Genomic DNA, 13,062 nt, shown 5'->3' with positions numbered 1-13,062 from the left:
GCCCACAGAAGTTAAATGGTGAGTAGATGAATTTTTAAAAATATCTTTCATGATGTTTCTGATAGTTGGGCAAATGGAAGCTAATCTGAAGGATATGGACAGAATTCTTGAAACTACTGGACAGCTACCAATATCCCCCCTCATCCCAGTACCTCACCTCTACTTCTATAAGGCATCATTTTTGAAAGCTATCTAATACATCTTGAGTATATCAATACAGCAATAGTTTTTAACCACTATATGAAAAATGTGCATGTTGAAAGTGATCAAAGTAAGTGAATTATGATATAATAGAAAACCCCATTGGGGGAAGGGAGTACCACAAGGCCCAATTTATATGATGCTACACAATCTCAGTGTTGATAGTGTTGATTTGGTTTTAACCTGGTGATTCTATTCCCTTGTTAATGAGCTCTTTCCTTTCTAAGTGATTTGTTGTTTAGTTTTACCAGATGCCAAAATTTCTAAGACAGTATTTTTCTTTTAAAAAACTTGTTCCCACTGCAGATCCAGAAAAGAAGCATTTTTAATATCCTTTGGGTGCCTTATAAGATTAGTGTTATAATCATATAATTATATATGGGATTATTTCACATAAGCCACCTGCACTGCTACAGTTCTAAACATATCCTAGAGAGATTTAAAATAAATAGAGTGACTGAACTTTCTCTCACAGATGGGTGCTAACTTGAGAATACTTTTACTCATAAAGCTGCCATTGTATTCAAGAGTTCGTAGCAATGGTACCTCTATTTAATAGTCCTTTCATACAACAGTTTGAACAGGAGTGACACACTGTGCAGGAGAACTGGCTCTTTCTGAAGATGAAGTTGATCTGTTGGAAATCTCTCTCTGTAGTTCTTCAACTTTTTTTTGAAGCTCTGCTCGTTTAGCAAGAAGTTCTTTATATCTGTTGTGAATGGGCTCCTGTGGCTTCATCTGTGGATTCCATCTTATGTAATACCCCACCCAGAGCTCTAGGTGGCGCATGCTGGCTACTGGATAAAGGACATGATTGGAATAGCTCCCATAGAGAGGATTAGTGAAGTCTTCAAGCTGACTATTTATGTAAGACCACAGTGACACAGTCCTTTTGGGACGATTCTCTTTTCCTCTCTGCTGTTCACTGTTGCAGAGGAATGTTCCAAATAAACAGCTATATAGGTGGTCCAAAATGGTAATGAGAAAATATTCATTGAATTCAAATGCTGTAGGAAACTGTCTTGTCATTTGCCAGACACAATGAACTGAAGGAAAACAGGCGATCTTGTCTGCATCTGCATGATTCTTATCTCCATGGCCAACTCTTAGTTGAAACCGATGTCCAAAACTTAGCCATTCTTTCTCCACAAGGACTTCAAATCCTTGGATGGTTCGATAGTGTCCATCCAACATGAGCATGGCCAGAGAAGTTAGCTGAGCTGTGCGGTCCCAACCATCACTGCAGTGTACTACCACAGACGTCTTCCCCGACTCTACCTTGTCAGCAATCCTAAGAGCCCCTGCAAGAATAAGCTTAATATGTTCTAGCCAGTGAGTAGATTCCAAGTTAGATAACCAGTGAGTTTCCTCAATGTTGGGGTACACAATTTCCTTAAGTTTTCGTAATGATTCTCTCATAACATGAATATTGTGGATATCCAGAAAAATTAGTTCTGCATTTTGGTAGGCATCTTCACTTTCATAACCTCCTCCCTTTGCCTTATTGGCAACAACGTTAACACTAGGCCGGGCATCAAATATAAAGATTTTATGAGACTGGGCATTGGAATCCATGATGGCCTGAAGGTATTTTTCATCCTCCTTGCTGCGCTTTCCACTCACTCCTACCATGGGCTGGCTACATCGAGTGATTGTGGCTTGACTTCCAGGATGAATCCATGATAAAACTGGGATCCGGCCCCTTGATCTGAAGGATGCCACTCTCTAATTCTTCATCAGGTATATTTGCTGGCACAACCAAAAGGGCAGGGTATGTATCACTCTGCTCATATTGTTCATTTATCTTTGTTATTCTCCAGCTTTCGTTAGGAATTCCCTGCCTTCTGTACTCTAAAAGAGGATCATATAGCTTCCAGGAAATACTTTTTTGTATTCAAAAGCAAAGAGGGACAGGTTATTAGAGACAGGGGATGCATATTTCATTAGATTCTCAAATATGGATCTTCTTGTTCGCCCCTCAGGTTTATGAGAAAACCGTAAATTCCAGATATCTTTGCATACAATTTCTAGTCCATAAGAATTTTCACCTCGACTGGAAGCACCACCAATTTTTTCTACTCTACTTATCACACCAAGAGAAGCATCTAAAACAAATGGAGGATCCCGTTCCATGCTTTTGAAATATAACCTGTAATTTGTAACAGTCAGAGTTCCTCGTACAGCACCAGTGAATGGGCATATATAAGTTACATCTTTGGCCATGTCTTTAATATTTTCTCCTGGAAGCAAGAGTGGTTCTTCCATTTCTACTAATTTGTTAGACTCCCTCAGGACACTTAAATCAGGAGAAAAGTTGTCTGCAGAAGTTGAAATGGAATCTGATGATATGACAGAAGCTGATTTTGTATGCACTGAATTCTCTGAATGAGAAGTGGAGGCAATTATAATTTTTGAGATGTTTTATCTTCACTTCTGATCTTCAAATGTCAATGGCTCTTAACACATTAACTGGACAGGGAATCCACGCTGGGCGGCCGTGCAGCCGCAGCCAGCTGAGAACCAAGACTCTCGCAACTCGAGCTCTTCTCCATGGCGCGGCGAGGGCAGCGAAAGGGAAAGGCTGAAGCGACCTCCGCGGTGGCCGGGCGGGAGGAGCGGAGGGCGGAGTACGCCGGACAGGGACCGCTGTTAGGCGAGCGCCAGCCCGAGAGGGAGACCGGAAGCGGCCATGTTTCCCCAGACTGCATCGGGGGCTGCCGGGGAGCTGGCGGACCCCGCGGCGCTTCTTAGATACTGGCTAACTTGGTTTTATTGTAGATACCTCAGATATTTTAGAACTTTGGAAATACACTTAGTGGGATGTTAATGCATTCTACTTTTTTTTTTTTTTTTGCCTTTTTTTTTTTATTATTATTTTTTTTAATCTTCATTTTATTGAGATATATTCACATACCACGCAGTCATACAAAACAAATCGTACTTTCGATTGTTTACAGTACCATTACATAGTGGTACATTCATCACCCAAATCAATCCCTGACACCTTCATTAGCACACACACAAAAATAACAAGAATAATAATTAGAGTGAAAAAGAGCAATTGAAGTAAAAAAGAACACTGGGTACCTTTGTCTGTTTGTTTCCTTCCCCTATTTTTCTACTCATTCATCCCTAAACTAGACAAAGTGGAGTGTGGTCCTTATGGCTTTCCCAATCCCATTGTCACCCCTCATAAGCTACATTTTTATACAACTGTCTTCGAGATTCATGGGTTCTGGGTTGTAGTTTGATAGTTTCAGGTATCCACCACCAGCTACCCCAATTCTTTAGAACCTAAAAAGGGTTGTCTAAAGTGTGCATAAGAGTGCCCACCAGAGTGACCTCTCGGCTCCTTTTGGAATCTCTCTGCCACTGAAGCTTATTTCATTTCCTTTCACATCCCCCTTTTGGTCAAGAAGATGTTCTCCGTCCCACGATGCCAGGTCTACATTCCTCCCCGGGAGTCATATTCCACGTTGCCAGGGAGATTCACTCCCCTGGGTGTCTGATCCCACGTAGTGGGGAGGGCAGTGATTTCACCTTTCAAGTTGGCTTAGCCAGAGAGAGAGGGCCACATCTGAGCAACAAAGAGGCATTCGGGAGGAGGCTCTTAGGCACAACCATAGGGAGGCCTAGCCTCTCCTTTGCAGCAACCGTCTTCCCAAGGGTAAAACCTGTGGTAGAGGGCTCAACCCATCAAACCACCAGTCCCCTATGTCTGTGGTCATGTTAGCAACCATGGAGGTGGGTAGGCGAATACCCCTGCATTCTCCACAGGCTCCTCAAGGGGGCACTACATCTTTTTTTTTTCCTTGTTTTTCTTTTTTTTTTTTTTTAACTTTCCCTTCTTTTTTAAATCAACTGTATGAAAAAAAAGTTAAAAAGAAAACAAACATACAATAAAAGAACATTTCAAAGAGACCATAACAAGGGAGTAAGAAAAAGACAACTAACCTAAGATAACTGCTTAACTTCCAACATGTTCCTACTTTACCCCAAGAAAGTTACATAATATAGCAACATTTCTGTGAACTTGCTCCTACTATATCCATCAGAAATTAACAGACCATAGTCATTCCTGGGCATCCCCAGAACGTTAAATAGCTTATCTGTTCTTCTTCGATTATTGTTCCCCCTTCCTTAATTGCTCTCTATTGCTAGTTCCCCTACATTCTACATTATAAACCATTTGTTTTACATTTTTCAAAGTTCACATTAGTGGTAGCATATAATATTTCTCTTTTTGTGCCTGGCTTATTTCGCTCAGCATTATGTCTTCAAGGTTCATCCATGTTGTCATATGTTTGACGAGATCGTTCCTTCTTACTGCCGCGTAGTATTCCATCGTGTGTATATACCACATTTTATTTATCCACTCATCTGTTGAAGGACATTTGGGTTGTTTCCATCTCTTGGCAATTGTGAATAATGCTGCTATGAACATTGGCGTGCAGATATCTGTTCGTGTCACTGCTTTCCGATCTTCCGGGTATATACCGAGAAGTGCAATCGCTGGATCGAATGGTAACGCTATATCTAGTTTTCTAAGGAACTGCCAGACTGACTTCCAGAGTGGCTGAACCATTATACAGTCCCACCAACAATGAATAAGAGTTCCAATTTCTCCACATCCCCTCCAGCATTTGTAGTTTCCTGTTTGTTTAATGGCAGCCATTCTAACCGGTGTTAGATGGTATCTCATTGTGGTCTTAGTTTGCATCTCTCTAATAGCTAGTGAAGCTGAACATTTTTTCATGTGTTTCTTGGCCATTTGTATTTCCTCTTCAGAGAACTGTCTTTTCATATCTTTTGCCCATTTTATAATTGGGCCGACTGTACTATTGTCATTGAGTTGTAGGATTTCTTTATATATGCAAGATATCAGTCTTTTGTCAGATACATGGTTTCCAAAAATTTTTTCCCATTGAGTTGGCTGCCTCTTTACCTTTTTGAGAAATTCCTTTGAGGTGCAGAAACTTCTAAGCTTGAGGAGTTCCCATTTATCTATTTTCTCTTTTGTTGCTTGTGCTTTGGGTGTAAAGTCTAGGAAGTGGCCGCCTAATACAAGGTCTTGAAGATGTTTTCCTACATTATCTTCTAGGAGTTTTATGGTACTTTCTTTTATATTGAGATCTTTGGTCCATTTTGAGTTAATTTTTGTGTAGGGGGTGAGGTAGGGGTCCTCTTTCATTCTTTTGGATATGGATATCTAACTCTCCCAGCCCCATTTGTTGAAAAGGCCATTATGACTCAGTTCAGTGACTTTGGGGGCCTTATCAAAGATCAGTCAGCCATAGATCTGAGGGTCTATCTCTGAATTCTCAATTCGATTCCATTGATCTATATGTCTATCTTTGTGCCAGTACCATGCTGTTTTGGCAACTGTGGCTTTATAATAAGCTTCAAAGTCAGGGAGTGTAAGTCCTCCCACTTCGTTTTTCTTTTTTAGAGTGTCTTTAGCAATTCGAGGCATCTTCCCTTTCCAAATAAATTTGATAACTAGCATTTCCAAGTCTGCAAAGTAGGTTGTTGGAATTTTGATTGGGATTGCATTGAATCTGTAGATGAGTTTGGGTAGAATTGACATCTTAATGACATTTAGTCTTCCTATCCATGAGCATGGAATATTTTTCCATCTTTTAAGGTCCCCTTCTATTTCTTTTAGTAGAGTTATATAGTTTTCTTTGTATAGGTATTTTACATCTTTGGTTAAGTTTATTCCTAGGTACTTGATTTTTTTAGTTGCTATTGAAAATGGTATCTTTTTCTTGAGTGTCTCTTCAGTTTGTTCATTTCTAGCATATAGAAACATTACTGACTTATGTGCATTAATCTTGTATCCCACTATTTGCTAAATTTGTTTATTAGCTCTAGTAGGTGTATCGTTGATTTCTCAGGGTTTTCTAGATATAAGATCATATCATCTGCAAACAATGACAGTTTTACTTCTTCTTTTCCAATTTGGATGCCTTTTATTTCTTTGTCTTGCCGGATTGCCCTGGCTAGCACTTCCAGCACAATGTTGAATAACAGTGGTGACAGCGGGCATCCTTGTCTTGTTCCTGATCTTAGAGGGAAGGCTTTCAGTCTCTCACCATTGAGTACTATGCTGGCTGTGGGTTTTTCATATATGCTCTTTATCATGTTGAGGAAGTTTCCTTCAATTCCTACCTTTTGAAGTGTTTTTATCAAAAAGGGATGTTGGATTTTGTCAAATGCTTTTTCAGCATCTATTGAGATGATCAATTGATTTTTCCCTTTTGACTTGTTAATGTGTTGTAATACATTGATTGATTTTCTTATGTTGAACCATCCTTGCATGCCTGGAATAAACCCCACTTGGTCATGGTGTATGATTTTTTTAATGTGTCTTTCGATTCGATTTGCAAGTATTTTGTTGAGGATTTTTGCATCTATATTCATTAGGGAGATTGGCCGGTAGTTTTCCTTTTTTGTAGCATCTTTGCCTGGTTTTGGTATTAGATTGATGTTAGCTTCATAAAATGAGTTAGGTAGTGTTCCATTTTCTTCAATGTTTTGAAAGAGTTTGAGTAAGATTGGTGTCAGTTCTTTCTGGAAAGTTTGGTAGAATTCCCCTGTGAAGCCATCTGGCCCTGGGCATTTATTTGTGGGAAGATTTTTGATGACTGATTGGATCTCTTTGCTTGTGATGGGTTGGTTCAGGTCTTCTATTTCTTCTCTGGTCAGTCTAGGTTGTTCATATGTTTCCAGGAAATTGTCCATTTCCTCTACATTCTCCAGTTTGTTGCCATACAGTTGTTCATAATATCCTCTTATAATTTTTTTAATTTCTTCAGGATCTGCAGTTATGTCACCTTTTTCATTCATTATTTTGTTTATATGGGTCTTCTCTCTTTTTGATTTTGTCAGTCTAGCTAGGGGCTTGTCAATCTTGTTGATCTTCTCAAAGAACCAACTTTTGGTGATATTTATCCTCTCTATTGTTTTTTTGTTCTCTATGTCATTTATTTCTTCTTTAATCCTTGTTATTTCTTTTCTTCTACTTGGTTGAGGATTGGTTTGCTGTTCATTTTCTAGCTTCTTCAGTTGATCCATTAGTTCTTTGATTTTGGCTCTTTCTTCCTTTTTAATATATGCGTTTAGTGCTATAAATTTCCCCCTTAGCACTGCTTTTGCTGCATCCCATAGGTTTTGGTATGTTGTGTTCTCATTTTCATTCGTCTCTATATATTTAGCAATTTCTCTTGCTATTTCTTCTTTAACCCACTGATTGTTTAGGAGTGTGTTGTTTAACCTCCAGGTATTTGTGAATTTTCTAAGTCTCTGATGGTTATTGACTTCTAATTGTATTCCATTGTGGTCAGAGAATGTGCTTTGAATAATTTCAATCTTTTTAAATTTATTGAGGCTTGTTTTATGTCCCAGCATATGATCTATTCTGGAGAAAGTTCCGTGAGCACTAGAAAAGTATGTGTATCCTGGTGATTTGGGATGTAATGTCCTGTATATGTCTGTTAAATCTAATTCATTTATCAGATTGTTTAGGTTTTCAATTTCCTTATTGGTCTTCTGTCTGGTTGATCTATCTATAGGAGAGAGTGATGTGTTGAAGTCTCCCACAATTATTGTGGAAACATCAATTGCTTCCTTTAGTTTTGCCAGTGTTTCTCTCATGTATTTTGTGGCACCTTGATTGGGTGCATAGACATTTACGATTGTTATTTCTTCTTGCTGAATTGCCCCTTTTATTAGTATGTAGTGGCCTTCTTTGTCTCTCAAAACATCCCTGCATTTGAAGTCTATTTTATCTGAGATTAATATTGCTACACCTGCTTTCTTTTGGCTGTAGCTTGCATGAAATATTTTTTTCCATCCTTTCACTTTCAGTTTCTTTGTTTCCCTGTGTCTAAGATGAGTCTCTTGTATGCAACATATTGATGGTTCATTTTTTTTGATCCATTCTGCAAATCTATATCTTTTAATTGGGGAGTTTAATCCATTTACATTCAACGTTATAACCGTGAAGGCATTTCTTGAATCAGCCATCTTATCCTTCGGTTTATGTTTGTCATATTTTTCCCCTCTGTCTATTAATATCCTTTATTGTACCCATACCGAATCTCTTTAGTACTGAACCTTTCTCCAAGTCTCTCTGTCCTTTCTTTGTTTCTCTGTCTGTAGGGCTCCCTTTAGTATCTCCAGTAGGGTAGTTCTCTTGCTAGCAAATTCTCTCAGCATTTGTTTGTCTGTGAAAAATTTAAGCTCTCCCTCAAATTTGAAGGAGAGCTTTGCTGGATAAAGTATTCTTGGCTGGAAATTTTTCTCAGTCAGAATTTTAAATATATCATGCCACTGCCTTCTCGCCTCCATGGTGGCTGCTGAGTAGTCACTACTTAGTCTTATGCTGTTTCCTTTGTATGTGGTGAATTGCTTTTCTCTTGCTGCTTTCAGAACTTGCTCCTTCTCTTCTGTGTTTGACAGTGTGATCAGTATATGTCTCGGAGTGGGTTTATTTGGATTTATTCTATTTGGAGCTCGCTGAGCATTTGTGATTTGTGTATTTATGTTGTTTAGAAGATTTGGGAAGTTTTCCCCAACAATTTCTTTGAATACTCTTCCTAGACCTTTACCCTTTTCTTCCCCTTCTGGGACACCAATGAGTCTTATATTTGGACGTTTCATATTATCTATCATATCCCTGAGGTCCATTTCAATTTTTTCAGTTTTTTTCCCCATTCTTTCTTTTATGCTTTCATTTTCCATTCTGTCATCTTCGAGGTCACTGATTCGTTGTTTAACTTCCTCTAGTCTTGTACTATGAGTGTCCAGAATCTTTTTAATTTGGTCAACAGTTTCTTTAATTTCCATAAGATCATCCATTTTTTTATTTAGTCTTGCAATGTCTTCTTTATGCTCTTCTAGGGTCTTCTTGATTTCCTTTGTCTCCCATACTATGGTCTCATTGTTCATCTTTAGTTCTTTGAGTAGCTGCTCTAGGTGCTGTGTCTCTTCTGTTCTTTTGATTTGGGTGCTTGGGCTTGGGTTGTCCATATCGTCTGGTTTTTTCATATGCTTTATAATTTTCTGTTGTTTTTGGCCTCGTGGCATTTGCTGAACTTGATAGGGTTCTTTTAGGATTTGTAGACCAATTGAAGTCCTTATCTCTAATTTATCAGATCTACAGCTTCGTGGAGTACACTTTCTCTAACTAACCAGCAGGTGGCGTCCACGAGCCACCTGTTCTCCACAAGCCAGTTCTCCCCTGTTTAGCCTTTTTGGTGAGTGGGGGAGTGAGTCTTGTGGGGCCCAATTGGTGTACCAAGCTTGCGTGTGTAGTTGGTGTTGCCTGCCCTGTATATGGGGCGTGTTTCTGGGCAGTTAGGGAGGGGATTGGCTCTAACAATCAAATCTCCCTGGTGATCCTAGAGTTTTAAAGCTGCTGCAATAGTCTAATCCTTCAGTTCAGTCCTGCCACAGTTTGTCTCTGCCACTGACCCACAAGTCCTTGGTATTGGCGTATGGCTCCTGAGACTTGCAAGTGGGCCCCTCTTCCAGGCCGTGCACCCCGGGTCCTCTGTTGAGGGATGACTGTGCTATGTCACAGGTGAGTGCCGTCCCCTCAGGGCAGTTCTGGGCTGCTGGGCTGTGTAGGGAGGCTCCCAGTCTGCTGAAATGATGGCTGAATGGGGCTTTGTTAATTCACACTGCTCCACCTTCCCACCTCTGGGACAATCAGCTGAGGTTGCAGGGAAGCCTAATGTCCACGCCCAGTTTTGTGGTGTGTGCCTGTTATTTGAAGCACTTCCGTCACACTGGGTTGTCTGGGGCAGTTCTGGGTTATGGAGCTGGCGATGGGCAGGAGTGTTTCCTGTCCACCAGGATGATAGCTGTGAGCGGACACCCCCCTTTTCTTGGGAAGTTGTGGTGTTTAGTGAATTTTCTCAGCCACTGGATTATTGCGTTTTGTCTCAGAGCTCTCTTAGTTCTACTCTTGACTTGACCTGCCCAAATTGCAAGTCTTTGAAGCTTTCTGTATTGGGCTTCTTAGAGTAATTGTTTTAGAAAAAGAAAAAAGGATTTAAAAAAAAAAAAAAAAAAACAACAACAACAACAAAAAAAAGGGCCCTCCTCAGAGATCTAATGGGTTATTGAAATGCTAAGAGACAAAGCAACCAGGGCCATTAAGGAAAGGTCCACAGGGCAGAGAGATCAGCTTTTCTTCGGGATTTGCATATGCGCCTCAGGGCCTGAGCTCTGCCCTTCCCCTTTCTATGTTCACCAGAACTCCAAAAATCCTCCGCTTTTATTTTGGAGTTTTTCGTGTTGTTTTTTTTCTCTATGCCTGTCTCCTCTCTGCTGGGCTGGCTGCTCTCAGATTCTCTGGTGTCTGGTCTCAGTCTATCTATGGTTCGAGTTTGGATCAGTAGAATGAGTTTCTGATAAGGGCTGCCACTGCAGTTCTCCCTTCTCCTTCCCGGAGCTGACAGCCCCTCCTCCCACGGGACTGAGCCTGGCAGGGAGGGGTGCGGGTCCCCTGGCCGCAAAAACTTATAGATTTCGCTGATCTCAGCAGTTCCACGTTTTCATGAGTGTTGTATGAAGTATGCCCAAAGTCAGATTGCTCTGTGGTGTCCAGTCCACGCAGTTCCTGGCTTTCTACCTACTTTCCTGGAGGAGTAACTAAAACATACAGCTGACCAGTCTGCCATCTTGCCCCGCCCTCCTGCATTCTACTTTTTAATACGTTTTATTGAATTAGATATTCATAGTCATGATTCAAGGGCCTTTGGAAACAACCAGAATGGAAAAATACTAAAAAAGTTTAGCTCATATAGGAATAACTTATTTATAATTTGTAGTAGTGATGATAATAACTTTGGTATGGCATTGTAGGACATAGGAGATGGAATGGAGCATGGAAATAATTATGATGCTAGAATTTTTGGTCACTGCCTTAGGGGGTCATCATTTTAATGGTGTACAAATGGGTTTTTGATCTTGTAAGTAATGCATATCTGTTATTAAAAGAAATAACTAGGAAATGAATGTTTGCTAGTAATGCAATTAACCAGCTCTGTGACCTTGGCAAGTTACTTTTAATTTCTTAATTCTCATCTATAAAATAGAGGTAATAGTAGTTTTGAGGATTAGATAAGTTAATAAAGGTAAAATGCTTAGAACCTTGCCTGGGATGTTGTAGGCACTCAATAAATGTTAGCGATTATCGTTGCTTTTCTGAAAGTGTTCATTTCCTTGCAGTGTTGCATACTTTGGATGTTATTCCTTTTCTGTTTTTTTTAAGCTTGAGCACTTTAAGAATGAAAATGGTATTATTAACATCTTCATTTACATTTTCTTAATTACTAGTGAGGATGAATTCTTTTCTGATTATTGATTGTATTTTTCTCTGAGTGTGTGTGTGTGTGTGTGTTTGTGTGTTTAAAAGAGCAAGAGAATTCCCTGTTTGTATCCTTTGCCCAGTTTTCTAATATGGGGTCTTTTAGTTTCCTAGGCTGTTTAAGCAAATGCCATGAAATGGGTTGACTTAAACAATGGGAATTTATTAGTTTATCATTTTGAGACTAAAAGAAAATCTAAATCAAGGCATCATCAAGGTGAGACTTTCTCCCCAAAGACTGTCATTCTGGGGCTGGCTGCCGGCAGTCCTTGGCTCTTCTATCATATGGGAAGGCACATGGCGGCATCTCCTGGTCTCTCCCTTCTCTTCTGGGTTTTGTTGATTTCAGCTTCTTACTTCCTGTGGCTTTCTCTCTCTCGTGTATGAATTCATTCCACTTATAAAGGAATCCAGTAATAGGATTAAGATCCATCCTAATTGGGCTAGGCCACATACACCTTAACTGAATTAACCGCATCAAAAATCCTACTGGCAATGGGTTCACACCCATAGGAATGTATTAAATTTAAGAATGTGTTTTTCAGGAGTACATATAGCTTGAAACCACTGCATGGTGCTTACCTCTTTCTCATTGATATGCAATTGCAATATCTTAACCTTCTGATGTATGTATATGAAGTATTTTTCCCAATTTGTTTGAATTTTTGTTTCTTATACTTTTTGTGGATATCTAGAGATTTGAAGTTTTTAATTACTTTTTAAATTTTGAGATGATTTTAGATTCACATGCAGTTGCGAGAAATAATACAAAGAGATCCCTTGTACCTTTTACCCAGTTTCTCCCAATGGTAACATCTTGCAAACTATATTACGATATCACAACTAGGATGTTGATGCAGATAAAGTCAAGATACAGAACATTTCCATCATCAAAAAGATCCCTCTTTTATAGCCTTTAACTTTTATCAATTTTTGCTTTACATATTTTGCAGCTCTGTTGTTAGTGCATACACATGTACAAATGCAAAATCTTCTTGAGAGAATGGCCCTTTTATCATTACCTAATGTTCCTTTTTTGTCTTAGTAATTTTCTTAGCTCTGAAGTCTGCTTTATCTGATATTTATAAATCTATTCCTACTTTCTGTTGATTAACATTTTTGTAGTATTTCTTCTTTCCATCTTTTCACTTTCAACCTCCTATATCATTATATTTAAGTGGGTTTCTTGTAGACAGCATAAAGGTTTTTTTAGGCCCCTCTGCCAATCTTTGTATTTTAATTGGTGTATTTAGACAATTTACATTTAATATAATTATTGATATGTTAGGGCTTATGTCTCCCATTTTATTTTTTGTTTTCTGTTTGTTCTCTCTGCTCTTTATTTCTCAGTTTTCTGTTTCCTTCTTTCCTATTGGTTACTTGCACATTTTTTTAGAATTCTGTATTGATTGAACTATGGTATTTTTTAATATTTGTGGTAAAATATATATAACCTAAAATTTACTGTTTTAACCATTTTA

General features: G+C 39.1%; 2 protein-coding genes across 3 annotated transcripts in view; one reads left to right on the top strand and one right to left on the bottom strand.

The window, feature by feature from the left end:
* The window catches only part of NUP62CL (nucleoporin 62 C-terminal like), a 119,951-nt gene that overhangs the window by 32,602 nt on the left and 74,287 nt on the right, over positions 1–13,062 (top strand). The gene's annotated exons all lie outside the window — the stretch shown is intronic.
* LOC119523604 (myotubularin-related protein 2-like) lies at positions 766–2,800 on the bottom strand. The gene is given in 4 exon segments (XM_037822412.1): positions 766–1,927; positions 1,929–2,079; positions 2,082–2,602; positions 2,671–2,800. Coding segments are annotated over 4 exon segments (1,917 nt in total). The 5' UTR covers positions 2,754–2,800.

The sequence above is a fragment of the Choloepus didactylus genome, chromosome X (genome assembly GCF_015220235.1).
Source record: "Choloepus didactylus isolate mChoDid1 chromosome X, mChoDid1.pri, whole genome shotgun sequence".
Taxonomy (NCBI): Eukaryota; Metazoa; Chordata; class Mammalia; order Pilosa; family Megalonychidae; genus Choloepus; species Choloepus didactylus.
This window is presented reverse-complemented; position numbering and strand designations above follow the sequence as displayed.